The 26754-nt window shown below is 39.8% G+C and overlaps 1 protein-coding gene across 3 annotated transcripts; it reads right to left on the bottom strand.

The window, feature by feature from the left end:
- On the bottom strand, positions 956–26754 carry LOC109728086 (acyltransferase-like protein At1g54570, chloroplastic). 3 transcript variants are annotated; one of them, XM_020258383.1, is made up of 13 exons: positions 26331–26748; positions 26163–26214; positions 25185–25240; positions 24511–24673; positions 24280–24384; positions 10515–10644; positions 8875–8996; positions 8231–8339; positions 4683–4816; positions 3858–4227; positions 3277–3390; positions 2283–2368; positions 956–1703 (listed from the first exon to the last, which is right to left on the bottom strand). In XM_020258383.1, exons 1-13 carry the CDS (start codon positions 26656–26658, stop codon positions 1406–1408), a joined length of 2067 nt encoding a protein of 688 aa, XP_020113972.1. In that variant the 5' UTR covers positions 26659–26748; the 3' UTR covers positions 956–1405. The 3 variants fall into 3 exon arrangements, with proteins under 3 accessions (XP_020113972.1, XP_020113973.1, XP_020113974.1); XM_020258384.1 differs by having other exon boundaries at positions 10515–10621; positions 24515–24673; positions 26331–26746; XM_020258385.1 differs by lacking the exon at positions 2283–2368 and having other exon boundaries at positions 1568–1703; positions 26331–26754.

Below are 26754 nucleotides of genomic sequence, written 5' to 3'. Positions count from 1 at the left end.
GTATATTCTATTTTTTTATTCAGGAAAATTTTTATGTGAATTTCCAAATTTTAATAATTTGGGAAAAAAAAGTTTTTATCCTTGACTTTTGAGTTCTTCTTTTAATAACTTTCCACCGCGCGAGCATCTTACAGTAGAATTTAGAATTTTTTTTTTTTTTTTTTTTTTTGCTTGAGTTGAATCGATCATTGTTGAGTGTGGACTCTCCTGAACCAGCTCAATTCCTCTACAGTTTTCCTCTTTCTTTGCTTGAATCAAATTTGAATTTTTCTCTTTTTTTGCTTGAACCGAATTGGATCACACCTCCGCATTGGGCGGAACTGTTTCTCTTCCACTTTCTTTAACTGTTACCTTCTTTCACCAGCAAGATGAACCCCACCTCCTATCGCCGCTTCTTCCATCGCCATTTTTTTTTATTTTCCTAATTATCTATCCGTCGCATCGCACGGATTACTATATGTATAATGGTATGCGGGCATCATATTAAGTTTTCAATAAGAAATCTACCGGGAATAGCCACTTGACAAAGTTATTATTATTATTATTATTATTATCATCATTTGACTATAATTTTCCCTCTGTGCTTTCGCGTATTTTTACTTGGTCAACCCATGGTCCAAAAATTTATACTTAATTATACTGTGATTTTATTTTTGTTTCCTGTAACGACCTATCACGAAACAGGATAATAAAGTAATATATTTTGCAAAGCTCACAGCAGTGCTACGTAGTAATTTACCACCATATAATGTGCACTTTATTTACAATCCTGTGATTTGTAAAAAGTAATATTTTATTACCATATTTACCAGTAGATCCTTACAGTCAAATAGAATAAAATTCACATAATAGTTAAATCGAACCATTAAATAGTGTTTTCAGTAAATCGTGGAGAATTGATGGAACAAAACAATCGAAAAGGAATCTACACTACTAACAACTTTCGACAACAATATAAACCAATTTGGTGGATAAAAACATGAACATATTATACACTTTCCATCGATTTTCATATTGTCGAACTGAAATACAGTTTACAAATGACATCATGCATGCGTGATACAATAAATTTAAGGGTTAAATACATATCTTTTCATCTCTCTTTCTGTTCTACAAAAGTGAATGCTGCTTCTCCTTTTCTTTTCTTTTTTGTTTTTTGTTTTTGGTTTTTTGCGTGTGCGCGGTTGAAAACGAACTCAATCCAGTAATGAGGCAATCCAGAATGGTTTTGGTTTATTTTTGTAAACTTTTCTGAACAATTAAGACTTCAAAATCTCTACTCACCTCAATCTTGTAGGGAAGATCTTTGGCTAATCAAAGTTCTGAGTCCCAAAAAAACCTTTTTCAATCGGCGACGTCGAATTTCTTCAATTTATGTGGAAATTTGCAGTAAAACTGCGATGAATCATGGTTCGAAGGAGGGGACTTGAGTTGAGAAACCCCAAGTTGCCTGGTAGAGAAGCCGCTGTGTTAAACTCCGGTAGGAATCTTCCTCTCTCTTCCTCCTCAAATAAGAAATTATGCTCTCGATTTCAGATTTGACATTCAAGTAAACCAAATTTGCATTCCTTCTGTCTTTCAGAATGTCCATTCCTTTCGTCTCAATTGGTTTCCCGAAAAGGAAATAGAACCGGCCCGGTAACTTCGGTAGAAGCCCGGGAATATAGATCTCTTGATTCGATATCTCTCCATTGATATCAGCCCTAAAATCGCAAGATATAATTACCCTTTAGAATGAAAGCCTGTAATTTTTAGTGCAAAACTTCTACAAATAAACCAAAAATTGATTATCAACCAAACAATTGATGCTAGATCATTTCATTTTAATTTTATCTTAAGAGTGTTTGAAGTTACTATAAAAACGAAATTCAAGAGTTTTGGATGCATTTTGCCTATTCGTGAAATGAAGAGAAAAATGAACGACGTAAACTGAATAAACTTTCTAACTGTAGCATAAAATTCCTTGGTTAACAATCAAATCCACTATTCCTGATCTAAACATCTGGGAATATTTTCAAAGAAGTTCGAGTAGTTTGAATTGATTTCGGCCATTAGACAAAACAGAAATCTTTTATCATCATTAGAGTTGTCAATTTTGAGATCAACTGATGCATAGCCAAAAGCCATCCGTTGGTTTTCTAAAATTCAATACTCTAAGATCAAATTTAAAGGGGTAAATTGTTAATTCAGATGCTCGAGCATCAGATTTTGAGGAGGAAGAATTTAGCCGGAAACCGCTCAGATGCAGCCTAGTTTACTCTGGATGACACAGAATATATTACCTTAATCTCACGGCATCTTGATTCATTTCTTCTATCCATTCTCTGACTAATGGTAAATCCTTCAGATCATTGTAGTCCAGAACCAACTGCCAAAACGATGCCATATTTTATCATCAGACTTTTGCATCATCTTAACAACGAAAAGAAAGACGATGAAAGAACATATACATATCTCATTTGAGAGTCTTAAAATTAGTGATTTAGTCTACTATTGTTCAATAATGGTATTGTGGAAATCCATTTTGTTTTTTGTTTTCTAAGTGTTTTCTTTTCTTTTTTTTCTTTTTTTTTTCTGTGTGTTCTCTTGAGTCGAGTCAAGTGGCTAATTTTGGGTTGAGTCAAGCTGGGCCATATAAGTTTAGTGAGGATCAAGAGAATAGTCAAAGAGGAGCAAGATAAGTGTAAAGGGGATAAACCAGCTTGTTGGGGTTTTGCTTGGTTTGAGGATGGTAACCTCTAATTTGCCCCTTTCCCTCTCTTGTGAGCCTTCCATTGTTAGGTGTTCTTATTAAAGATTTTATTTTAGTAGTTTTGGTTTCCAATTGTATGGTGCTGTGATACTCTTGGTGAAGTTAATTGATTTCATGTTTGGAGTTGTTTGAGATTGTTGTTCTGAGTTTTCTATTTCTCGTTTCTCGTTTCCGACGGTGGTTGTGCGGTCTTTGGCATGTAGGAAGCTCAGATTTTTGGCTTCTATAGATCAGAGAAAAGGGTGTGCCTAGGTTTGAGCCGTCTTTTACTTTTCTCTTCATTATCAAGCAAATCCTCAAGCAAGATCATAAAATATGAGGAGACTATTAAATCAAATGCTTCATTCGCTATCACCATATCACCTAACATCCTGATCACCATCAATTAATGAGATGAGGTAAAGGATTACTAATTGGAGAAGCAACTTTCAATAATTCAAAGAAAAGGAAGAAGCATAAGATGGTGTAGATGATACTGTTACATTAGATAGTATCTCATGCTACACTAAGCAAAATATAATTACCTGTGCCACGTCGTCTTCTCCAACAACTCCAAATGGTATGATAGTAACACCAAACTTTGCTGCCATTCTTACAAATTCAGGCCGGTCTGGCCAAAACAACTTGTATTCTTCACCCTGTAAGTCGCCCATGCACCAAGATTAGTCTATAACAAAAATTAGGTATCATACAACAGTGTGCATACCAAACAGATCATGTCAGTTTTAAATTTTGGTGAGAGAGAGCGAGCTGCCGGGCGAATGGGCGCACACTGCCGATACAATTAGCTTTTGCAAACAATGATACAGATATATCTGTTTATGCATAATCAAACAAAACAGTTGAATCGAACAAGTCACTAAAGAACTTCAATTAGGTGATTTGCACCTCTAGTATATGCTCTGTTGAATATAATACATATATCAAAAACACCGTTCTCTACCAACTAAAGCTTTTAGAGTATTAGCTATTTCCAATGTGCTGGCGGGGTAATGTAAACTGTCATTAAGTTATTGAAATACTCTATAGAAGAAAGCTACAACTCAGATTAAAATCTTCCAACTTAAAAAGTGAAGAAATGAAAGGACAGATCATTGCAGCATACCTTCCTATGTAAAGCTTCACGAGCACCTCCCGGATAAAGAAGAACAAACTCTTCTCTAGCAAACAGCCTATACATATTAATTGGAGTTACAGGCAATGCACCGTAGATAGACATCTCATCAAAGCGAGTCATCTCTTGGCTCGAAGTCTCATACTTGGTCGCGAACAAGACTGGGTGCGCCATTCCACGAAGTACTGCCTTCTTCTCTCTTACAAACCCTTCGTAAAGCGAATTGAGTTCCATTCCCATTAGCATGTGATTACCCACGAGCAAAACTGGACCTTTATTGGGTACCCCAGAAAGTCCTCGCACAATCGTTCCATCTTTCAGAGTGGAGAACATAATTGGATTTACTAGAAGGTCATACCATCTGTAGTTTTTCAGTTCAAAATAGTTAAGCAAAAATGTCCTTGTGAGGTGGGAAGATTAGAAGTGAGCCACGGTGCTCTGGAAGATGGCAGCCCAAACTTTTAGAAGTTCAATAAGATATAACCGACCAATGTGCCGGCTTCAGTTAGCCACTTTTCCCCTAATTTTGTAAATTTTTGTAATGGCTGTTATCATGTGTCATGTGACCCTTAAAAGGTCGAATTTTATCACTCTTGTTTTTAACACACTTTCATGACTTGGGGGGTATCTGAACAAAAGGTTTTGATGCAACTAGAACTTGTTAAGAAATATTCAAGGCCCAAATTTTCAAGGCCAAAATTTTAAGGCCAAAATGTTGGGTAGCCATTTGTGCTAGCACGATAGTTTAGGTTGTTTTGGTGCTTTTTTTTCCCCCAATTAGAAATATTCTACCAAAAATTAGAATGGAACACATACCTATTATCACGCTTAAAAGATTTCTGGAATTCACTAATTGTGGGAGGAAGGAAATCCGTGACATAGTCATGTTGCCTAGAACGACGGTAAATGCGAGTCGCTTTTATTATAGATAATAGATTGATACCATCTTCCTGAAAAAAAATATTAAAAAATTATGATATTACTCTCAGTTTTTAAGGACCATGCAGGAGACTTAGAAATATTTTCTTTTATTCAAAAAGCTATTTAGTTATAACAACATAAAAATTAAGAAAATATAAGAAAGAGAAGATTTAGATTCATGAATCTAATAGCTTCTTTCAAACTCTCAGATTGAAGAATAGGATGGCACAAAGAAAACTTAGTTGTAAATATTAATAAACAAGAGTGGAGAAACATTACTTTACCCTTACAAAGAAATGTTGGAAACCAAAAATTTATAATAACAAGTGTACGACGAGAAAACCTAAATATCAGCATACCAAGGATTGTCAAGCCATCGGCAATGCCCATGTCACTGTACCAGCGAGACGGCACAGTTGCATAGGGTGTGCCAATGTCGGGACACCCCCCTTTGCCACATTGGCATGCATCAGCAAGGATTTTTTTAATCAATTTCATAGAAAATTAGCCTTTCAGATTGTTTTAATATCTTTAATAGCTATAAAAATGGCTCAAATGTTATATTTCATACACTTTTGTAAGAAAAGAGGCATATAGATCTTAATAACTAAAAAAAAAAAACATTATATAATATATATATATATATATATAATAGAGAGAGAGAGAGAGAGAGAAGAGAGAGAGAGAGAGAGAACTAGGCTGGAAACTATTAATAGCACCCAATGATTGGTGCTATTTAGTTTTTTATCCTTGGATTAAAGAGTATGTGGTTAGGATGATGTGGACCCTAGGGTTGAGTGGGTGGTTGGTTGTATAGTATAATCGAATGGATGAAAATGAAAAGAGGTAAATCTAACGGTAGAAAACTTGATAGCACCAAATGCTTTTGTGCTATCGAAAGTATCCTAGCCGGACTCCATATATATAATATATATATATATTATATATATATATATATATATATACTATTATATATAGAGTTGGGCTAGAATACATTGATAGCAAAACGTCATTTTTACTATAAGTTTTTAGCCTTTGGATCAACTCTTTCATCATTTCTAATCATTTGGATTAAATGCTATAAACCAGTGGGGACCAATCAACCCTAGGGGACACTCAACTCTAACTGACTAATATCATCCTAACCTTACAATTTTATCCAAAGGTTAAAAACTTGATAGCAAAAAGAGCGTTTTTGCTACCAATAGTATTCCAGCCTAATTCTATATATATATATACTATATAATATATATATATATATATATAAGAATTAGGCTACTATACTATCTATATGTACCGAGCTCCGGTACTATAGTGTTTGTTTCGATCTTAGGGTGTTCAAAATCAACGATCCACACCGTTAAATATGATCTAGGGTATATGAATTTCTTAGAATAAAATTTTTTAGTTTTTTCGATATCGTTTACTTAGTAAATAAATATGTCAAAATGGAGCGGTGGAAATTGAATTATTCTTTAAAAATTAGCATAGGACTTTTAAATTCAAGATCAAGAATGTTAATCTTAATCTATATAGTTTAAGTATTTTCTATTAAAATTTGAAGAAATTTAGATTCTTCTACACCGTTAAACTCCAAAACTCGTCATAATAGTCATTGAAAATTGACAATTTTTGAAATGGTGTTGATCATAAAGTAAATATGTCGAAAAAATATAAAATATTATTTCTAGAAACTTTAAATACCGTAGATCAGTCTTTAACGGTGGGATCGTTGATTTGAACGCCCTAAGATCGAAAACCAACAACTATAGTTAACCAGGAGCTCGGTACGCTCGGTACTATAGATATGTATAGTAGCTAGCTCTATATATATGATTATATTATATGTGTATATATATGTATATATATATATATTACTATACTATAGTATATATATGTGTATATATATGTATATATATATATATATATATAACTACTATACCCTTATGAGTACGATCGCCCTCGTACTTATAAGTCATTTTCGATGATAGAACTTTTGAATCGACGATCCATACCGTTAAACATTATATAGAGCATTTAAAATTTCTAGAAATCAAATTTCATAATTTTTCGACATCATTTACCTTACGATCAAAAGGTCACAAAATTGACAATTTTTAACGGCCGGTATGGGACACTTGCTAGTTTGACGGTGTAAAAGAATTGGAATAGGTTGAATTTTTTATAGAAAATTTTATTCACTATGTAGATAAAGATCAATAACTCCGATCTTAAATTGAAGGATCCAGTCATCCATTTTTAGGATGTTGTTCGATTTTGACCGTCCATTTTATGCCCGCTTGATAGACTTTATTATGATTTCGAAAAATTGCGAAGTTTATTTTTTAGAAGTTTCAAATACTCTATACCATTTTTAAAGGAGTGGATCGTCGATTTGGAAGCTCCATCGAAAACAACTTACGAATACGAAGGGCTCTATCCTTATAAGAGTATAGTAGCGCCACTATATATATAGGCTAGGGCTGCTATACTCTTATGAGTATAGACTCCTTTGTACTAATAAGTTTTTAACCGTTGGAAGAAAGGATGTGTAGTTAGGATGATAGTGGTCCCCTAGGGTTGAGTGGGTGGTTGGATGAATAATATAATCTAACAGGTGGAAATGATTAATGGGATGGATCTAATGGCCGAAAACTTATAAGTACAAAGGAACTTATACTCATAAGAGAACCTCGGCTGGGATACTATTGACAGCACCAAGCACTTGGTGCTACCGAGTTTTCCGCCATTAGATTTAACCCTTTGACTATTTTCACCCATTAGATTATACTATTCAACCAACAACTTACTCAATCCTAAGGGGGCTCACATTATCCTAACCGTACATTTCTTTATCCAAGGGACGAAAACCTAATAGCACCAACAACTTGGTGCTATTGATAGCATTCCAGCCTAGTTCTATAGAGTCCGGCTGGGATACTATCGACAGCACCAAGCACTTGGTGCTACCGAGCTTTCCGCCGTAACAAAATTAAGTCACAACTGGGTATATGCACGAAAACAAAATTAAGTCATAACTGGGTAAAAATTTATAAACACTACCCTAGGCAAATTCACATCATCTACAATGATAAAAAAAATTGAGGGAGATCTTTTATATATTTTTTCACTAAAAAGGATGTCATATGCAATTGAACTCACTAATTAGAATAAATTTTAGTAGATTTACAAGAATTACATATTTCAAATATGAAAAAAAAAAATCTTTATAAAATTTTTTACCTCAAAAAACTCAAAAAAAATACCTCAAGAAGCTCAAAAGAATAAATAAATATTTTGACAATATGGTGTTGTCCCGCCTCCCCTGCCAGGTGTCGGCACGCTTTAGCATGGGACGGGGCATTGCAGCAAGGGCAATCCTTGAGCATACAAATAGAGTCGTAAACTAAATTGAGAAGTTTAAACTAGGAATAATTACGTACCAAAAGTAGAGTGTGGCCATTGTCCTTAAAGTGGCGGACTCTGCAATTTTTCAGTGAAGCCCAAAGTCTATCTGCCTCCTCTGCACTTGGTAGCAGGTTATCGTTGTCGCTGAATTACAAGTGCACATTAAGGATGAGTCAAAGTTACAATATAGTCAAAGTAGGCAGTGCAAAAACAATTATTATGCTACATGTTCAAATTACACATTCTATTAACTATCCAACTGTACTTGTAATTACATGCTAGCTTTCAAAAAGGGCAAATTGCTTCAGCGACTCCCAATTCATTTTAGGAGGACTTAGTTTGGATAGCAATATTTCAATTGTTATAATTGGGTCCGTAACCTTCGAATTTTGTAAGTATCCTATTCATCAAAATCATCTGCTAAGTTGAATAAACATGATCACATAATCGCCATGTGAGAAGTACGAAAATCACTTATGTATTGGCAGATGATCCAAGTCAACATAAGAATTTAACTTGAGTAAGATTGTGATGACATGTGGAGATTAGGGACAAAATAGTTGAAACAAACCGAAACTATGATATAAGGTTGAAGAACCCTTCTACAATTCACACATTTTATGATCCACAGTTGCTGATCCTAAAAACAAACAGAAAGAAAGAAAGAAGGAAAGAAAACCTGACAAGCAGGAGAACTTCAGCCTCAACTGCATGTAGACGAGAATTGGTGTAAGCTGCTGCTGATTTAAGAAGCTTGAGTTTCCATAGAAGAGTATTCTTTGGTATTATATTTGATAACTCCTGAGGTATTAAACAATTAAGAGTTTAAAAGAAACTTAATCAATTTAAAGCCCTTCACAGTCCGCAGTGACAAGAGTCATCCTCTGTGGTCATGAAATTAGAGTTACCAAACTTTATTAGAATCTACAAACGAAACAGAATAAGTTCCCATGGCAAAAAAATGATAGAAATGTTGGGATAAAGATGCTAGGTATAATTGGGCAAATTGTTACTTGCATCCTTACCGGCCAGTAAGGCAATCCCTCAAAAAACATATTTTATAACATATTATATATATATTTTTCTCTGTTCTTGATATCTTTGATTAAGAACAACGTGATAGTTAGACAGGTCGCTTAAAAATAGTTAAAAAAATAAAATATTATAAACATTTCAGAAAATTTGTCGTGAAAAGATAACTTAAATATTTACCATGCATGTGATTTTAAAATTTTTGAGGATGTTTCAATTAACATGGAAATGAATCTCAATAGTTCTGAATTTGCCCACATTTAAACTCCAGGAACGCTATGAAGTGGAGATTAAATTATTATTTTTAACCAAATTTGGCCACGAGTGAACTATGAAAAATGGCTCCATTTCATGAAGAGTTAGCTGAATTGGTTCCCTGATAAGTTTAATTCCCACTGGAAAATGAAGCAAGCTTGACAAATCAACCATAGTAGATCAATTGTTCTAATCTTCCTCATTAGAAATGAAGCAAGTTTGAAAAATCAACCCGATTAATTTTTAGGTCCAACTAGAATCTGCTTGGTAGCAGCAGCTAAACACTGAAAGCCATTAATTTTCAAGTAAGAAATATATAGAGACAGTTCACAGACCTCAAATAACAGGGTATGCTATGAAATTTTGCTGAAAGCTGATGCACATTTATCCTAACATACATTAAAAATTTTGAATACAGCTCATCCTGACTGCACTCAAGAATATCGAGGAAATCCACTTAAATTTCATCTCTTCCTATAAAGCATAAATCCATCAGCTATAAGTTTCATTGCATAAAAGTACCTAATGACTGTTCATCAAGTTATGATGCATGTATAATCTTTCAATGGAAACAATAACATATTACCAGCTTTTGTTTATCCATTAATTACAGTTTTACCATGTAAGTTTATATATTTAAACTTAGGGATACATATAAAGTTACTTTTTTTTGTTATTCATTCTTTTTTGTGGAAGAACAAACATACATATGAAGTTTACACGGGTGAAATTGCAATAGTAAGAAAAAGTTAGATCTGCAAACACTTAGATCTAAATAGAAAGTACTCAGCAGAGACTTTTATGAAACAAAAAAAAAAGACTAATTTGTCAGAAAAGTTAGGGATTAGTATTACAAATTTTCCAATCTATTATTAGGAAAAAAAACACCAAATTATCTGACGAAAAGCAGCTGATACCATAGCTGAAAATGGGAAGTGATTGCGAATTTATTTTCATACTTCTTTAAATCAAATCTCTCTTGAAGAACTTCTAAGAAATTTGACAGGGCAGCAAATATAGAAAATATTTTACCGAGAGTAGAGGCAGCAATGAAGGGAGACTGTATTGCAATTGCTCAAGTGTTTGTTGAGGAGGAAGGTCATCTGCAACACTGACCATTGCCATCTTCAAGGGATTACCTAATTCGATATGCATAATACATCTGTTAAACCAAAGATCCAAAAGAGAGGAAATTGTTACAAATTAAAATCGAAACAAAAATTATAAGCAAGCGACAAACAAACCAAAAACACTCACATGAAAAGAGCAAATGAAGCACAAAGTGACATTCCACATTAAAAGCAGCATTAGTATATACGCCTCATTAGATCATTACTCACTAGTAAGGACATAATAAGGAATAAAACTCAATGCAATAAAAGTAATTTACAAGGAAACAAGTCTAATTACCAATAATCCATCTGAGAAAAAAAAAGGAAAAAAAACACATATAACATCACTATATGAGATATATCGTCCTATAATAAGTGGATTTGAAAAGACGTACCAATGTAACTCAACTGATTTTCCATCTAAGTGATATTATTATATTTATACATACAAATTTCGAGAACATCTAGAGCTAGTTAAGGATTTTATAATTGCAAACCTAGCAGCAGCAGCAGTAAACGTAACAAATCAAGAGTAAGTCATTAATATTATCTACTACAAAGTTTCCAGATACAAGTTAATAAATTCTCTTCTGCCGCTAAGCTCTTTATTTCCTATCTAAAAAGTAAAAAACTCCAGAAACTGATAATGTAGTCCAAACACGAGTTTAACGTCATCCAAATAGTGGGATACTTAAAAATTTGATGCCTAAACATAATAAGAGATTGTGTTGCTTTATAATTCACGATGAGGAAGAGAAATTGGAAAGGAGAGGAAAAAGAGCCAAAATTTAATAAAGGAAAGAAGAGCATCCTAACTAGATTCATCTGTGACAAATTGGTATTGAACAGCAAAAGATAGGAAACTTGGTTTCTTTTAATTAATTAAATTCTCCACAATATGGTTTCTCATAAGGATCCAAGCTACATGAATAAAACTTGAGTTAAATATTTAAATTAGATCTATAGAGTAAAGCAAAAAGAGATAGAAAAGGAAAAGGATTACACTTATGATAAAGTTAGGTCAAGAAGATAAAAAGGAAACCCTAAGAACCACAGACTTTCCTTGTGAAACACGTATATTTGAAATAGAGGAAGAGAATTAGATGAAGGACAAGCAAAGGGAGGAAGAAAGAAAGATAAATTGGAGGAACATCTGGCTCTACAAGCGACAATTGATTAAAAGTAGGTAATCTTTTCATTACTTGCATGCAAATCTTTAGTCTCAACTATTTTTGCAATTCTTCCTCCATAGATTGTCTGTTGCTGTTGCTTTTCCTTTTCCTTCTAGAATATTTGAGTCCTAATCATGATAGTTTTTTCAGTATAATGAGTCCAAATATCTTAGGGACTACACTCTGGTAGGTATATTGCAACGTTGAGCTCAAGTAGGTCCTAGTATATCGTCATGATAATGTGACACCCCAATAGTCTTACATTGGATGAGAACGGGTCTGTGATTGAAAATATAAGAGACCATGAACTCTAGTAATAATTGTTGGGAACTGGATGGATCTTCCGTCATGTGCTACCAACAAAGATGCATGAAAAAATAGAGAAACACCGAATGGTAAAAGAAATAAATGCAGAAAGAAAAAACCAAGATTTACGTGGTTCGGCAATTGCCAACGTCCACGGGGAGAGCGAGAGAGATGTATTCCACTATATGAAAAAATAAAGTACAAGCTTACACCTTATGTCTTCTCCGTATTAAAAACCAAGAGTTTTACGGTGAATCCCACCTTTCTCTTGTTCCAACAAAAACTCTAAGAAAATACCGAAAAAGCTTTTCGTAAAACCGAGAAGACCAAATTAGAGAAGTATAGAAAAAACTCTGACCAAAATCCTTTATGTTGTTGCTTCAAAGAATCCGAACTGCTCAGGCAATTGGTCGAGAATCTCTGCTCCACTGCCGACTCCAATCCTATCGCATGCAATGCTGCCGAGCCTTCTCTTGCTGTCGTACGGCCACCCAACGCAGTGTATTAATTAGCCACGGTATATGCTAATTAATTATGGCCTCACACGCGCGCCTGTTCATCATCTGTACATGCATATATATAATATGCATTAGTCGTAGCCGGGTCAAAAAGTCAAACTAGGAATTGAAATCCTAATACAATTCCTAGTTCACTCGGATTACAGTAGAGCTAAATCAAAGTCTAATTCAATCTTCTGCTGGACTCCACCAATAGAAATTAATCACAAAATCTATTGGTATATTTCATCGACCTAGTGCACGGACCAAACCAATAAAAAAGAAAGCACATCTTTAACAATCTCCACCTTGACTTCTTTTTTACTTCATTACTCTCTCTCATCTTATCACCCCCTCTCCCTGAGGCATCCCGGCACTAACAGTCATGCAGGTTAACAAAGTCTAGAGAATACCTAGACTTCTCCACTGTTACCGGCTTACCGATCAGCTTGTACAGATTTCCTTTATTCTCACCCTCCATGACTACCATGGCACTCTTTTTTACTTTGACGACTCCACCTAAAATGCTAATACAATAGCCAATAGAGTCAAGAGTACGAAGCGATATCAAATTCAACCTAAGACCCGGAATATGTCTCACATCCGTCAGTGTTCTCACCACAGCATCAAACATATCTATTTTTACTATTCCGATACCGACCATCTTGCAACTAGTGCTATTGCCCATCATAACACTACTGCTTTCATAAGACTTATAAGTATCAAATAAAGACCTGTCTAGAGACATGTGATAAAAACAACCCAAATCTAATATCCAGTCATTGAGAGATTCTGAACCTATAGAAACTGTCAAAACATCTTGACTAGCGTCGCTGGCTACGCTCGCCGTATCTGCAAAGGAATTTAGTTTTCGCAGCCAAAACTTCTTCTTCTCGCAGTTCTTTTTCACGTGGCCCTCTTTGTTGCAAAAGTAACACTTCACCTTTCTCGATTTTGACTTGAAACGGGATCTTCCTTTACCGGTATCACGTTCGCTTGATCGTCCCCTTCCTCCATCTGTATCATTTACGACCAAACCTGCATTGCTTTCTTCGGTACTCGTCTGCTACCTGATCTCCTTAGATAAAAGGGTAGACGTAACATCTTCCATTCTTAAGAGTTTGCTTCTTGTACAGTATGGTGGTCACCAGACGATTGTAGGATGACAGAAGTGATGTAAGAAAATTAATGCCTTATCGTTCTCATCAACCTTGACATTAATGCTGAGCAAATCTGTAATAATTTTATTTAAAGGTGTTCAAGTGTTCTGTTATTGCCATACCTTCCTTCATGCGTAGCCCATATAATTTTTGCTTTAGGTACAGCACGTTCGAGAGGCTTTTTGTCATATAAGGCTTCTCTAGCTTGTTCCACATGCCGATTGTAGTTTCTTCCTCCATGACGTTATACATCACCTCATCTGCTAGGCACAATATAATTGTATTCACCGCCCGCAGATCAATTTCCTCCCAATCTTCGTTGCTCATTGATGTCAGCTTATTCGATTTTCCGAGCAACGCCTTATGAAGGCCCTGTTGTACCAGAAGGGCTTTCACTCTTCTTTGCCAGAGACCGAAGTTTTCTTTACCGCCAAATTTCTTCACCTCAAACTTAGAAGATGAGACGTTCGACATCTCTGCTGTAGCGCAAACCTTATGCTCTGATACAAGGATTTAAGTGTCGTGGCATGGGGTCGTACCGGAAACTTGCCGGCACAGTACGGCACGATGCATGCCGAGCCGTGCCGATGCGTGCCGGTCAAAAAAAATTCTTGTGTGCCGACACATAATAACATGAAATATTTATTTTCTTTAGCAACAAAATATTGTAACTATTTATTATGTCTTTTTATCACATCTTTTGAACTTTATTGAGGAAATTACTTACTAATTTAAAGAATAGAGGGTTTTGAGCTGTGGCATCGGCACGGGGTCTGTATCGTGCCGGTATCTTGTTGGCACGGTATGACACGGTGTATACGGCCCGTGCCGACGGGCACTTAAAACCTTGCTCTGATACCACTTGTTAGGAACCGGATGGATCGTCCGTCATGCACTACCAACAAAGATGCACGAAAAAATAGAGAAAACACCGAACGGTAAAAGAAATAAATACAGAAAGAAGAAACCAAGATTTACGTGGGTCGACAATTGCCTACGTCCACAGGGAGAGCAAGAGAGATGTATTCCACTATACGAAGAAATAAAGTACAAGCTTACACCTTATGTCTTCTCCGGATTAAAAAACCAAGAGTCTTATGGTGAATCCCACCTTTCTCTTGTTCTAACAAAAACTCCAAGAAAATACCGAAAAGTTTTTCGTAAAACTGAGAAGACCAAATTAGAGAAGTATAGAAAAAACTCTGACCAAAATCCTTTATGCCATTGCTTCGAAGAATCCGAACCGCTTAGGCAATTGGTCGAGAACCTCCACTCCGCTGCTGATTACAATCCTGTCGCATGCGATGCTGCCGAGCCTTCTCTTGCTGCCGTATGGCCACCCAACGTGGTGTATTAATTAACCATGGTATATGCACATTAATTATGGCCTCACACGCGCGCCTTTTCATCATTCGTACATACATATATATAATATGCATTAGCCCTAGCCTGGTCAAAAAGTCAAACTAGGAATTGAAATCCTAGTACAATTCCTAGTCCACCCGGATTACAGTAGAGCCAAATCAAAGTCTAATTCAATCTTCTGCTGGACTCCACCAATAGAAATTAATCACAAGATCTATTGATATATTCCGTAGACCTAATGCATGGACCAAACCAATAAAAAAGAAAGCACATCTTTAACAATAATAACTAGCTTACGCATTTTTAGTTGATAGTTTGGGCCTAACAAGTTATTAGTGCTAGTGGGCTAGGTCGTTATATTTGGTATCAGAGCCAGTTGTCAGGAATTTAGAAAAATTCTGTGTAACCCTGGTCCCTGGCCTAACTTCGCAAGCTGAGACGGGTTGAAATGGGTTGTCAATGAGACCCGAATCCAGCACGCTTTGGGAGAATGAAGGGTTGCAAAACTACTGCCATTATACCCTATTATCCCTTAGAAAAAAATTGCCAAAAGTCATGGGAGAGACTTTTGGGCTTAGCTTTTATGAGCTCTCATTATATGTATTAATGGGTGAGTTATGGTGGCTAGATTCATTGTATCTTAGGCCTATAAATAGTGGGTGTGGCTAGGGCGGAAACACAAAAGAGTGTGTGTGTGTTGTAAGCTTGTAATCCTTTTTTTTTAAGTAATTGAGAGTACTTAATTTTTTGTGGGAAACCTTTATTTTTCTCTTTTCTTCCCTTTGCATACTTAGTTGTAGGACGCGAAGATCCGGGCTAGAAAGGGGAGCAAGGCTTGTCCATCTTTGCGGAGAAAAGTGGGCGCTGCACGGGCTTTGCAAACAAAAACTCTTAAGTCCATGACAGTTGGTATCAGAGCTGTTTCGAATAGTGAACCATGTCAACATCCGATACGGGAGTTATTGATGCTGGCGGTGATCCTCCAAAGGAGCCCTCCAAGTGGGCAAGAGCAAGGAACCGGAGGCAATCACGAGGGATTCCGCACCGTTGGGAACTGCCTTGCACAGTTGGAGGGCATCATGTCGAAAATGAGTGAAAGGTACACCGAAATGGCTAAATCTTTTTACTCGTTTAATGACGAAGTTTGCAGTATGGAGGAAAGCGTCGCTACTGCCATGGCGACCTTCCGAAGCGAACTCGAAAAGCTCCAGGGCAACATTACTCGTCATGACGAGGAGCAAAAGGAACTCGTTGCTCGGGTTGACGAGGTCGAGGACCTCAAGACATGGGTAACAATCCTTGAGAAAGCGGGGGGACGTGGTCATGAACCACAAAGAGAGTCTGTTTCAAACGTACGTGTCTGAAGCCTCAAAATTTCAGGGGTACATGCGACGAAAACAAGATCGATGTGAAACCCCAGGTAGTCCTATATATATGATATAATAGGCTAATAATCGTAACCCAGCTTAAGCATTTTGGGCGGTGGCTAGGCCCGAGAGGTTAAGAGAGCTAAGCGTGCTAGGACAAGAGTAGTCTTAGGATGGGGGACCCTCTGGGAAGTTGGGGCGTCACAGTTGATATCAAAGCCAATTACCAGCCGGAAGTGTGAGATGAGTCTCGGTTGAGCCAGGGTTATACAGCGGGGAGAGCGAGGCTCTCATACTGTTGACTGTTGTGGGTGGAGCGCAGCTCACTACAAAGTCGGTTTAGGCTAGCGAGACGAGTTTCACATTGCTTGGTACTTGTGAGTCTGAGCCTTACGAGAACGTCAGGACTTAAAGGGGGGGTGAATGTAAGACCCCAGGTAGTCCTATTTATATGATATAATAGAGCTAATACTCTTAACCTGGCTTAAATATTTTGGGCAGTGGCTAGGCCCAAGAGGTTAAGAGAGTTAAACGTGCTAGGACGAGAGTATTCCTAGGATGGGTAACCCTCTGGGAAGGTGGGGAGTCATAATCGACAACTTTTTGTGGCACATTGAGCACTACATCAAGGCATTGTCGCTGGACGACGAGGAGGAAAAAGTCTAGGCCGCATCCATGTACCTTGCTGATGACACGATACTATGGTGGCGTCGGCGATCTGCAAAGGTCGATAAAGGCCAATGCAACCTAAAGACGTGGAAGGACTTTGTGCGCAAGCTCAAGGTGCAGTTCTATCCCGAGCATGTCGAATACCTTGCGAGGAGGCAACTACGACAGCTCAACCATACCGGGACGCTCAAGAAGGATGTTAAGGAATACTCCAATTTGATGTTGTCCATCACCAACATGGCGGAGAAAGATCGCTTATTCTTCTTTCTTGAGAGGCTCCAACTTTGGGCGAACAAGGAGCTTGTGGGACGCGACGTCAAGGACGTGGCCTCTGCAATCGCCTTGGTGGAGAAGCTGCCTGAGTACGAGAGGGCGGATCTATCTCACAACAAAACACCCAAAGCGAGCAAGGCTAAGGGTGGGGGAGACCGCTACGACTAGAAAGAGTGCGGAGAGCCGCGAAAGGGGTCATGTGCAGCCGCCAAAGAAATTAACGTGCTACGTCTGCGGCGAGAACCATTGGGCGAGGGACTGCCCAAAGAAAAAGTTGGTGAATGCTATCTAGACCGAGCAGGGTGAGGGCAATATGGAACCGACGAAGATGGGCACGCTCAGGCTCATCAATGTGGTTCACGGGCTGACAAGCAGTAGGAAGCCCCTCAACAAGGAACTCTTGTACATCGATGTGACCCTCAACGGCAGAACCACAAGAGCGTTGGTGGACATAGGAGCCACTCACAACTTCATCGCCGAGGTAGAGGCCAAGCAAATAGGCCTTCCCCTTGAGAAGGACGTAAACAGGATCAAGGCCGTCAATTCGGAGGCGCGACTTGTTGCGAGCATAGTTACTGTGGTGAGACCTTGGAAAGGCACTGCAAATTTCACTACCGTACCCATTGACAACTTTCAAGTCATACTAGGTATGGACTTTTTGGCTTTGTCAAAGGTAGTCCCGATGCCACACGTTGGAGCCTTAAGCATCATGGAGGAGGCGTCCCCATGCATGGTCCTAGCAAGCCAGGAGAAAACAGTAAGCACCCAAACCCTCTATGCCTTACAGTTGCGAAGAGGTGTGAATTGTGGCGAGATGACTTACCTTGTGGCCATCTATGAGGTGAGCGATGAGGGTCTCGAGGAGGAGGGCCCTCCGACTGAGATTGAGGCGGTCTTGGAAGAATTTTAGGATATCATGCCAAAGGACCTGCCCAAGCAACTTCCACCCAGGCGGGAGGTAGGATCATGCCATCGAGCTCGAGCCAGGAGCCAAACCGCCAGCAAAAGCACTATATAGAATGGCCCCGCCAGAGCTTGAGGAATTGCAGAAGCAATTGAAGGAGCTCCTCGATGCAGGCTTCATTCGACCGTCGAAGGCACCCTATGGAGCACCAGTCTTGTTCTAGCAAAAAAGCAATGGAAGCCTGCGGCTTTGTATCGATTACAGGGCGCTCAATAAATCCCCATCCCTTTGACAGCAGATCTTTTCGATCAGTTGGGCGGAGCGAAGTACTTCATCAAACTCGACCTTCGCTCTAGGTACTATCAAGTGCGGATTGCAAAAAGAGACGAGGAAAGGACCACGTGTGTGATGAGGACCACGAGGTGCGGGGCCTATGAGTTCCTTGTCATGCCATTCGGCCTAACGAACGCGCCAGCGACCTTCTGCATGCTCATGAACAAGCTACTCTATCCCTACCTTCATCGTTTTGTGGTGGTGTACCTCGACGACATTGTAGTATACAGCAACACCTTAGCAGAGCACATCGAGTACATGCCAACTGTTTTCTAAGTGCTGTGGGAGAACCAACTATTCGTCAAGAAAGAGAAGTGCATGTTCGCAAAGAAAGAGGTGCACTTCCTTGGCCACTGGATAGGCAAGGACCTGATTCGCATGGACCAACGGAAGGTTCGAACCATCTGTGATTAAGAGACCCCGACGACGGTCTCCAAGTTGCAGTCTTTCCTTGGGCTCGTCAACTACTACCGCTGCTTCATTGCGGGCTACTCTGCGAGAGCAGCCTTGTTGACGGATCTGCTGAAGAAGAACCACTCATGGGTTTGGACCTCACAATGCGTAGAGGCATTTGAGGACCTCAAGCGGGCAGTGACGGAGGATCCAATGCTACGACTACCCAATTGTAGTCGCACCTTTGAGGTATACACAAATTACTCTGACTTTGCCATTGGCAATGTCCTCGTACAAGAGGGACACCTCATCGCCTACGAAAACTGCAAGCTCAACGACACCAAGCGGCGTAACACCGTGCAGGAGAAGGAAATGACTGCTGTGGTACATTGCTTCATTGCTTGCAAACCTGGTAGCACTATTTGCTTGGGAGCAAGTTTGTGGTGCGCACCGACAATATTGCGACGAGCTTCTTCCAATCGCAAAAGAAGTTGTCGCCGAAGCAAGCAAGGTGGCAGGACTTCTTGGCGGAGTTCGACATGGAGATGCAATACAAGCCCGGGAAGAAAAACCGCATAGCTGATGCTCTTAGCTGCAAGGCTGAAATTATGGCCATGTGGCAACTTCACGGGACACTCCGCAATCAACTTCGCTCAGGAACCAATGAGGACCTAATCGCTCAGAATTTGGTACAGCTTGTCAAGGGAGGCAAAATGTAAAGGTTTTGGCTGAGTGACGGGTTGCTCCTCACCAAGGGACGACGAGTGTACGTGCCCAAGTGGGGCAACCTTCGCTGCGAGCTTATCAAAGAGTGCCATGACTCCAAGTGGGCGGGCCACCCAAGTAAGAAGCAGACCCTAGCGTTGCTTGAGGCCGCCTACTTCTGGCCGCAGATGCACGAAGACGTTGAGGCCTATGTGCGAACCTGCTTGGTGTGTCAACAGGACAAAGACCAGCAACCCAGAGGACTCCTTGAGCCTTTTCCTGTGCCTAGTCGTTTGTGGGAGAGTATCCCTATGGACTTCATCTCCACCTTGCCAAAGGTGGAGGAGCTTGGGTCCATTCTAGTGGTGGTTGATCGTTTTTCCAAGTACAGGACCTTCATCGATGCACTGACCGATTGCACGGCTAAAGAAGCGGCATGGCTCTTTGTCAACCACATCATCAAGCTTTGGGGAATCTCCACGAGCATCGTGAGCGACCGCGACCCCAAGTTTACTGGCAAGTTTGGACCAAGGTATAAAAAATCTTGGGGTCCAAATTGCTTTTCTCTACCAATTTTTACCCGCAGACGGACGAGCAAACAAAGTGGGTGAACGCTCAATTGGAGGAGTACCTACAACACTATGTGAGTACCAACCAGAAGATCAGGTGCATCACCTGGTTGTCGCTCAGTTTTCCTACAACTTGCAGCGCAACGAGTCTCTAGGTTGCAGCACCTTCGAGCTAGCGACCAGCGACAACTGCTCGCCCCACCATAGCTGGTAGGGAGAGCAGTTCCACAGCCCTATTGCTTTTCAATTTATCTCTAACTTGTAAGAAAAAGATGAAATTGTGAGGGCAAACTTGGAGAAAACAGCTCAACAGATGAAGAGGTGGGCTGACGAAAAGCGACAACCTCGCGAGTTCGTCGAGGAAGACAGTGTGATGGTCATGTTTCAGCTGCAGCAATTCACGGTACTGCGCAAGGTGCATAAGGGACTGTTGCGCAAGTACGAAGGCCCATTTACCGTCATCAAGTGCGTGGGCAAGGGTACCTACAAGCTGCAGTTGCCCGTGAACCTCAAAATCGACCCCGTCTTCCATGTTAGCAAGCTGAAACTATACCACTGAAGACGCGGAGGATCCGAGCCGCAGTATGTCGCAACGTGCACCTGCGACCATGGTCACATCGTTCGATGGACAAGCGGAGTCCATCCTAGACACCCGGCTTATTCGGTGACGTGGAGTTTCCGCCGAGTCCGAGCACTTGGTGAAGTAGAAAAATCTCCCCTATGGCGAGGCTATTTGGAAGAAGGCGGATACACTTTGGCAATACCAAGCACTCATCGATGAGTTTCAAAAGCAACGCGCGACGAAGACGCTTGCGCATTAGGTGGGGAAGTGTAACATATTGAAACCTCGAGAATGATTATCGAACTTTAGCCAAAGTGACTAAAGTATGCGAAAGAGATGGATGGACAAGTTGCATTTAGCTTTCCAACTATGTTGGAAGGGTTAAAAATGAGTTTAAGAAGGGTTAGAAAGGTTTTGCATCGACCGGCGCGAAGTAGAGTCGAATCGGGCTAAAACAGCATTCTGGAGCAAGTGTACCGGTACAACCATCGAGTTGTAACTGGTACAGCATTGCTGGCCGAGAGGGAGAAGCCCTCGGGTTTGAGAAATTTTGACTGTGTTACCGATAACACCCCTGGTGTGTACCGGTACACTTTGGTAAAATTCGAGGAGTCTGCTCTCGGGTTTGCCTCTGCATAATAGTGTTACCGGTGACAGCAGCCCGTGTACCAGTACACTTTCGTCTGGCAGCAACTTTGAAGTCTGTTGCAAATAAGAGTTTTTGGGGGGCTTAGTTGCAAATGTTACAACATATAATATACCCAACCCCTCTCCCCTTCACAGCAAACACTCCAAAGCATTTCCCTCTCTCATTCCTCTCTTTCTCTCTCTAGAAAACACACCCTAGAGCAAGGAGGAGGTGGAGAAGAAGCTTTGGAGTGGGATTTTGGTGGCTTTGGAGGATCTTGAAGCTCTCCAACAAGAAAATCTTGGGAGGAGCTTAGCTAAGGTAAGTTTTAGAGTAGCCCATCTAGGGTTTGGATTTCACCCTAGGTTTTGGGAGTTTTGAATTTGTTTCTAGTTTTAGAAACCCTTTTGAGGCTTGAACACCATGAAAACCATAGAAACTCAAGGTCCTCTCATGGTGGTTATCTAGGGATCATGTTAGATGCCCTAGAGATGCTTGGAATAGCTTAGTGATGGTATTAGAATACTTCCTAGTTGATTCTAAGCTAGCTTTTGCTTAGGAATGAGATCAATCTAGGAGAAAACCCTATGTGACATTGTTAGGGCATGGATTTTGGGGCTTTTGCCGTAGGATGTTTTCGAGGTAAATTGACCTCTTGGAAACCTAATTAGGGATATTTCCAACGCGTGGGACAACTCCGTTCATCGAAACGAAAAGACTAGATATGAGTTTGTAGTATAAAGCCTAATTTGGCTAAAAAATTATTGTAGATCGCCGTAGCACGCGGGATCGGAGTTCGTAGAGTACGAGGATCGAACCACAACTTCCCTACTATCATTCGAAGTGGGGGGTGCACGCCGGAATCGTTGGATTCCCTTCTATGTCTATTTCACCTCTTTGTTGAGCATTATGTCAATAGTCATTCATGCATAGTAGGATAGTTTACATGTGAAAATTGGTTGAGTTTCAATATTATGCTTCTAACGTAGATGAACATAGAGATTGATATGAACCATAGTAGACATGTTTGTGGAACCCTATACTTGTGTGAATGTGAGACCGAGACTATGATAATAGTAAACAAAGGTGACATTGACAATAGAGACAAGATTGGCATCGAGAAATGACTCGTTAAACAAGGTTTAACCATTAATGGCATTGTGACAAGAATGACCTAGAGAGTAGCATGAATAAATAAGTAGAAACCTATTATGATAGTGGCATTGTGGCTAATGGCTATACATTTCCTAAGTGGTAATTGGATCGATACTCACGATAAGGCTTGGCTTGAGGGTGGTAGCTCCCCCTCAAGCGGTGCGTTCCGGAATTGTCACCACGGGGAGCGCGGTCCCCGAAGACGGTCCCTCGAGTCTTATAGTGCTTAGAGCCTCCCCGAACGAAAGGGATTTTGGGTTATAAGTTATTGGGGTTAACAAGATTAACCGGTAAGATTGGGTAAAAGCCAAAGTAAAGTTATCGAAAGAGCATGCATGCATAAGCATTCTATGTTGATTGTATATCCACTGACAGTTTTTTTAAAGGCATAGTATTAGCATTAGTATTGGTTACTATTTCTCTTTCTTGAAATACTTATGCCTGAATAGATCTAGTGGGTAAGTCAGCGAGGTCGGTTGCCGAACCCACTGGGAACTTCGTTGTAGTTCTCACACCACTAACCCTACAGATCCGAGCGCGAGCGGGGCGGCGGAGGATCAAGGCAAGGGTATTGCGCCATAACTAGTGGCCACCGGAGTACTTGCATATTAGTCATTCTTTTTGTGTACATGTATCAACTTTTATTTTGTTGATCTATAGTTGTAAAAGTTGAAAACAATTCATGTATTTTGGAGAATGATTATGATGTAAAACGATATTATGAATGAAAGCAAATGGATGTAATAGTTTTAGTTTACTAGTATTTGGTTTAAATGTAATAAAATATTATGTATAGTTGTATGTTTTAGCTTAGAGCTTTCGCTTCCGTTGTTGCTTGCCCTCGTGCAAGCCTTGTATAATTACAAATCTCTTTATTTGATTGCTTAATTATACTTGTTGTTGGAGCCTTAGGCGGGCAGGGGAGGCCCTGTCCGTTCGGCGTCTGTTGACGTGGCCGAACCCGGCCAAATTGGCGGGGAGCGGGGCGTGACAGGAAGTATCAGGGACTTAGAAAAATTCTGCGCAACCCGGTCCCTCCCCAACTCCGCAAGCTGAAACGGATTGTCAATGAGACACAAATCCAGCCCGCTTTGGGAGAATGAAAGTTTGCAAAACTGCTGCCGTTATAACCCATTATCCCTTAGAAAAAACTGCCAAGCGTCATGGGAGAGACTCTTGAGCTTAGCGTTTATGATAGCTCATTATGTGTATTAATAGGTGACATAGTGGGTGCGTTATGGTGGCTAGATTCATTGTATATTAGGACTATAAATAGAGTGAACCAACCTAGATGATATTCCATATCAAGAAATTTCTCTAATCCAGTTAATAAGCTCAATTAATTTTTTGTTTGCAATATTTTCCCAAGTGTACTTAGTTCAATCATAATAAAATTGTATGATTTAGAAATTTCCACCATAATTGAAAAGTTGTGCTTCAGAGTTTAGTGATCCATTATATTGGCGGCTAGCAGGGGAAGAAAACAAAAGTCAATACATTATTTCTATAGTTCATCCGTCAAGTTTCCCTCATCATCCTATCTATTTAGTTAGAAAGAAGATTATTAATTTATTTCAATAGTTCAATTACAAACGGCAAACAAAACTGGAAATAGACAGTTAAGTACCCATTACGAAGCTCAGTAAATAGGGTACTGTAAAGTGAAGATTGCTTGGTAAAGCCTCCACAACAGGGAGAAGAGGTTGCACTTTGTTTTTCTGAAATGAAGTTGCTGGACAAAAAGAAAACAGAAAATAAAAATCATTAAATCGATAGAAAATTTAACACAAATAATTGAAGAAGAACAACCGAAATTAGTGGAAACAAGTTTAACATAATCTTTAGTGATTGTTTTAACCTGCCTGGATTGACTAGAATTAGTATCAAGTCGATAGTAGGATTGCGAGCAGCAACAGCAAGCGCCAGGCATCCCCCAAATGACTCCCCAACAATATATATCGGTCTTTTTGGAGACACAGCATGCTCATACTTGATAGTTTGTTCCACAATTTTGACCAGCCCTTAATTCAAGAAACCCACATGTTAAAAGAACATCATTTCAAGTTTCACAAAAGTGAAACAAAAATGGCAAAGATAGTCTCTCATTTAACAATATGTAAATAAGTAACACATATAGATAATCCCAGCACAGTCGCAATGTTGTGAGTTAGTCCCCATACTTCCCTGTACTTCGCAACCATCCCTGACAACGGTCTCCTATAGTATGACCATTTTAAACCTTCCATTTGAAATAACTTCTCATCTCAAAAAGCTGGAAGGGGATTAAAATGGTCATTTTACAGGATAATGTTTATGTGCAGAGCACGCGAGATGATGGATATTAGACGGCGAATGGGGCCAACGATGCAATTGCAGAATATAGAGAAGTGCAGGGCCTCAATTCTCTTAAGTTGAAGAACTAAATTGTGTACCACTTGTATTACATTAACTGGAGTAACAAAGGATTAGCTCAATTGTAATAGCAAGTAAAACAACTAAAAGAATTAAATTAAAGAAAGACGAGATTAGTACCTTCAAATGGTGTTCGATCATTTACTGGGATATGCAAACATCTAACCTGAAAAACCCTAGAGATCAAGAAATGGAACATAATTGTCATAATCCCATCAACAACTTGGCGCACACATCGGAAAAATTTTCTAGAAGAAATACAATTCACAAACAAATAAACAAAAGCGTAAGGTCCTGTTTGGCCTGTAATAGGGTGTAGTGCTATTCGAGGAAGAGTTTCTTTAATGTTATCGAGAGAAGCACTCTACTAAGACCCCCTCCAACATCTTTTTTCTATAGTGGAAGCAGAAACCTCCATTTGGAAATTTTGCTTTTGGAGCTTGGAATCATCCTTCAGTTTTTTGGCACAAAAGATGCCCCAGACCTTTTTTGTTTGCCAGCTCTACCAGAAGTGATTGTAGCTGAAAGCAAAAGCAAAAGCAAAAGCAAAAGCAAAAGCAGGCCCAAACAAACACGGAGTTGTTTATGAAGTTGTAAACTAAAATACAACTAGTCAAACAAAATACAAAGCATGACCTTGAATAATGTCAACACGGTCATGCAGGATCATCGTCGCTAACCATTATGTCCAAAAGCTTGAGCTGTTAGAAAAATGCAACCGACTCACTTAAAGCGTACGGACACAAGACCCACGGGTTTTGATTTGTGACTCAACCCAAACTGGTGTCTCGCTACAAGGCAGGATGCATGGGAACACTAGAGCAATTATTAAGTTACTCGTTCTAGTACAATATCTATTACTCTCCGAGACCACTTTTCGTTAAATGCGTGTCATGCTACAAGTTTTCACTTGCAATGTTTGAGTTTTTTTTTAACACAAGTAATTTCGGATAATCTTGAAGTGCTTAGTGCGGCGCGAGCACGAACCAAAAAATCTACATTTATAGAGAAGAAGATCACACGAGCTTTCTATTAATTCACAGAAGCTACTACTACTACTCGAGCTGCAGCGAGAAGGCGACAAAGTAACTAACTTACTTCCCGAGCGATCTGTGATGCAGAATGAGCCCCGTCCCCACACCATCACTCCCTACGAAAAACAACATTTCAGGCTCTTCCTTGTACATAAAAGCGCATTACGAGGTTGCTGAGTTGTGTTAGTTCTGACAGTCATTTCCTCAAACATTAAGCAAGCAAGCAAGCAACCTGGCAAGAAGAGCAGCAGAGGCGGGTCCTCGACCGACGGCTTGCACTCGACGGGGCAGAACCACCGCGGAGGAGGGCCGCCGTCGTCCTTCATGATCGCCCTCGTCGCGTCGAAGTAGTCCTTCACGCTCGCGCTCCCGAACCCATCATCGTAGAGCGCCCTCATCAGACTCCTCCCATTCTCCGCGCGCTCTCGCTCGGCATTCGCAGCAGCAGCAGCAGCAGCAGGAAGAGCACTGCGCCGGGGCGAAGAGCGGGAAGGGCGAGCCGGGTGGTTGCAGAGAGGGAGGGGGGAGAGCGAAGGGAGAGAAGGGACGGCGAAGGACATGGCCGGAGACCCAGGAGTTGGAAGCAGCAGTAGTGGCCCATCATTGGGAATTATTTAATTTAATTGCTCGGGAGCTGGCAAAGAGGGGGACGGGTT

Source organism: Ananas comosus, linkage group 23, assembly GCF_001540865.1.
Source record: "Ananas comosus cultivar F153 linkage group 23, ASM154086v1, whole genome shotgun sequence".
In the NCBI taxonomy this organism is placed as follows: domain Eukaryota; kingdom Viridiplantae; phylum Streptophyta; class Magnoliopsida; order Poales; family Bromeliaceae; genus Ananas; species Ananas comosus.
This window is presented reverse-complemented; position numbering and strand designations above follow the sequence as displayed.

Coding starts and splice junctions, on each gene's coding strand:
- LOC109728086 (XM_020258383.1), bottom strand. CDS start 26,658: ATGTCCTTCGCCGTCCCTTCTCTCCCTTCGCTCTCCCCCCTCCCTCTC. Junction 24,674..25,184: donor TGATCGAACACCATTTGAAG/GTACTAATCTCG, acceptor TCTTGAATTAAG/GGCTGGTCAAAATTGTGGAA. Junction 3,391..3,857: donor GTGAAGCTTTACATAGGAAG/GTATGCTGCAAT, acceptor GGCGACTTACAG/GGTGAAGAATACAAGTTGTT.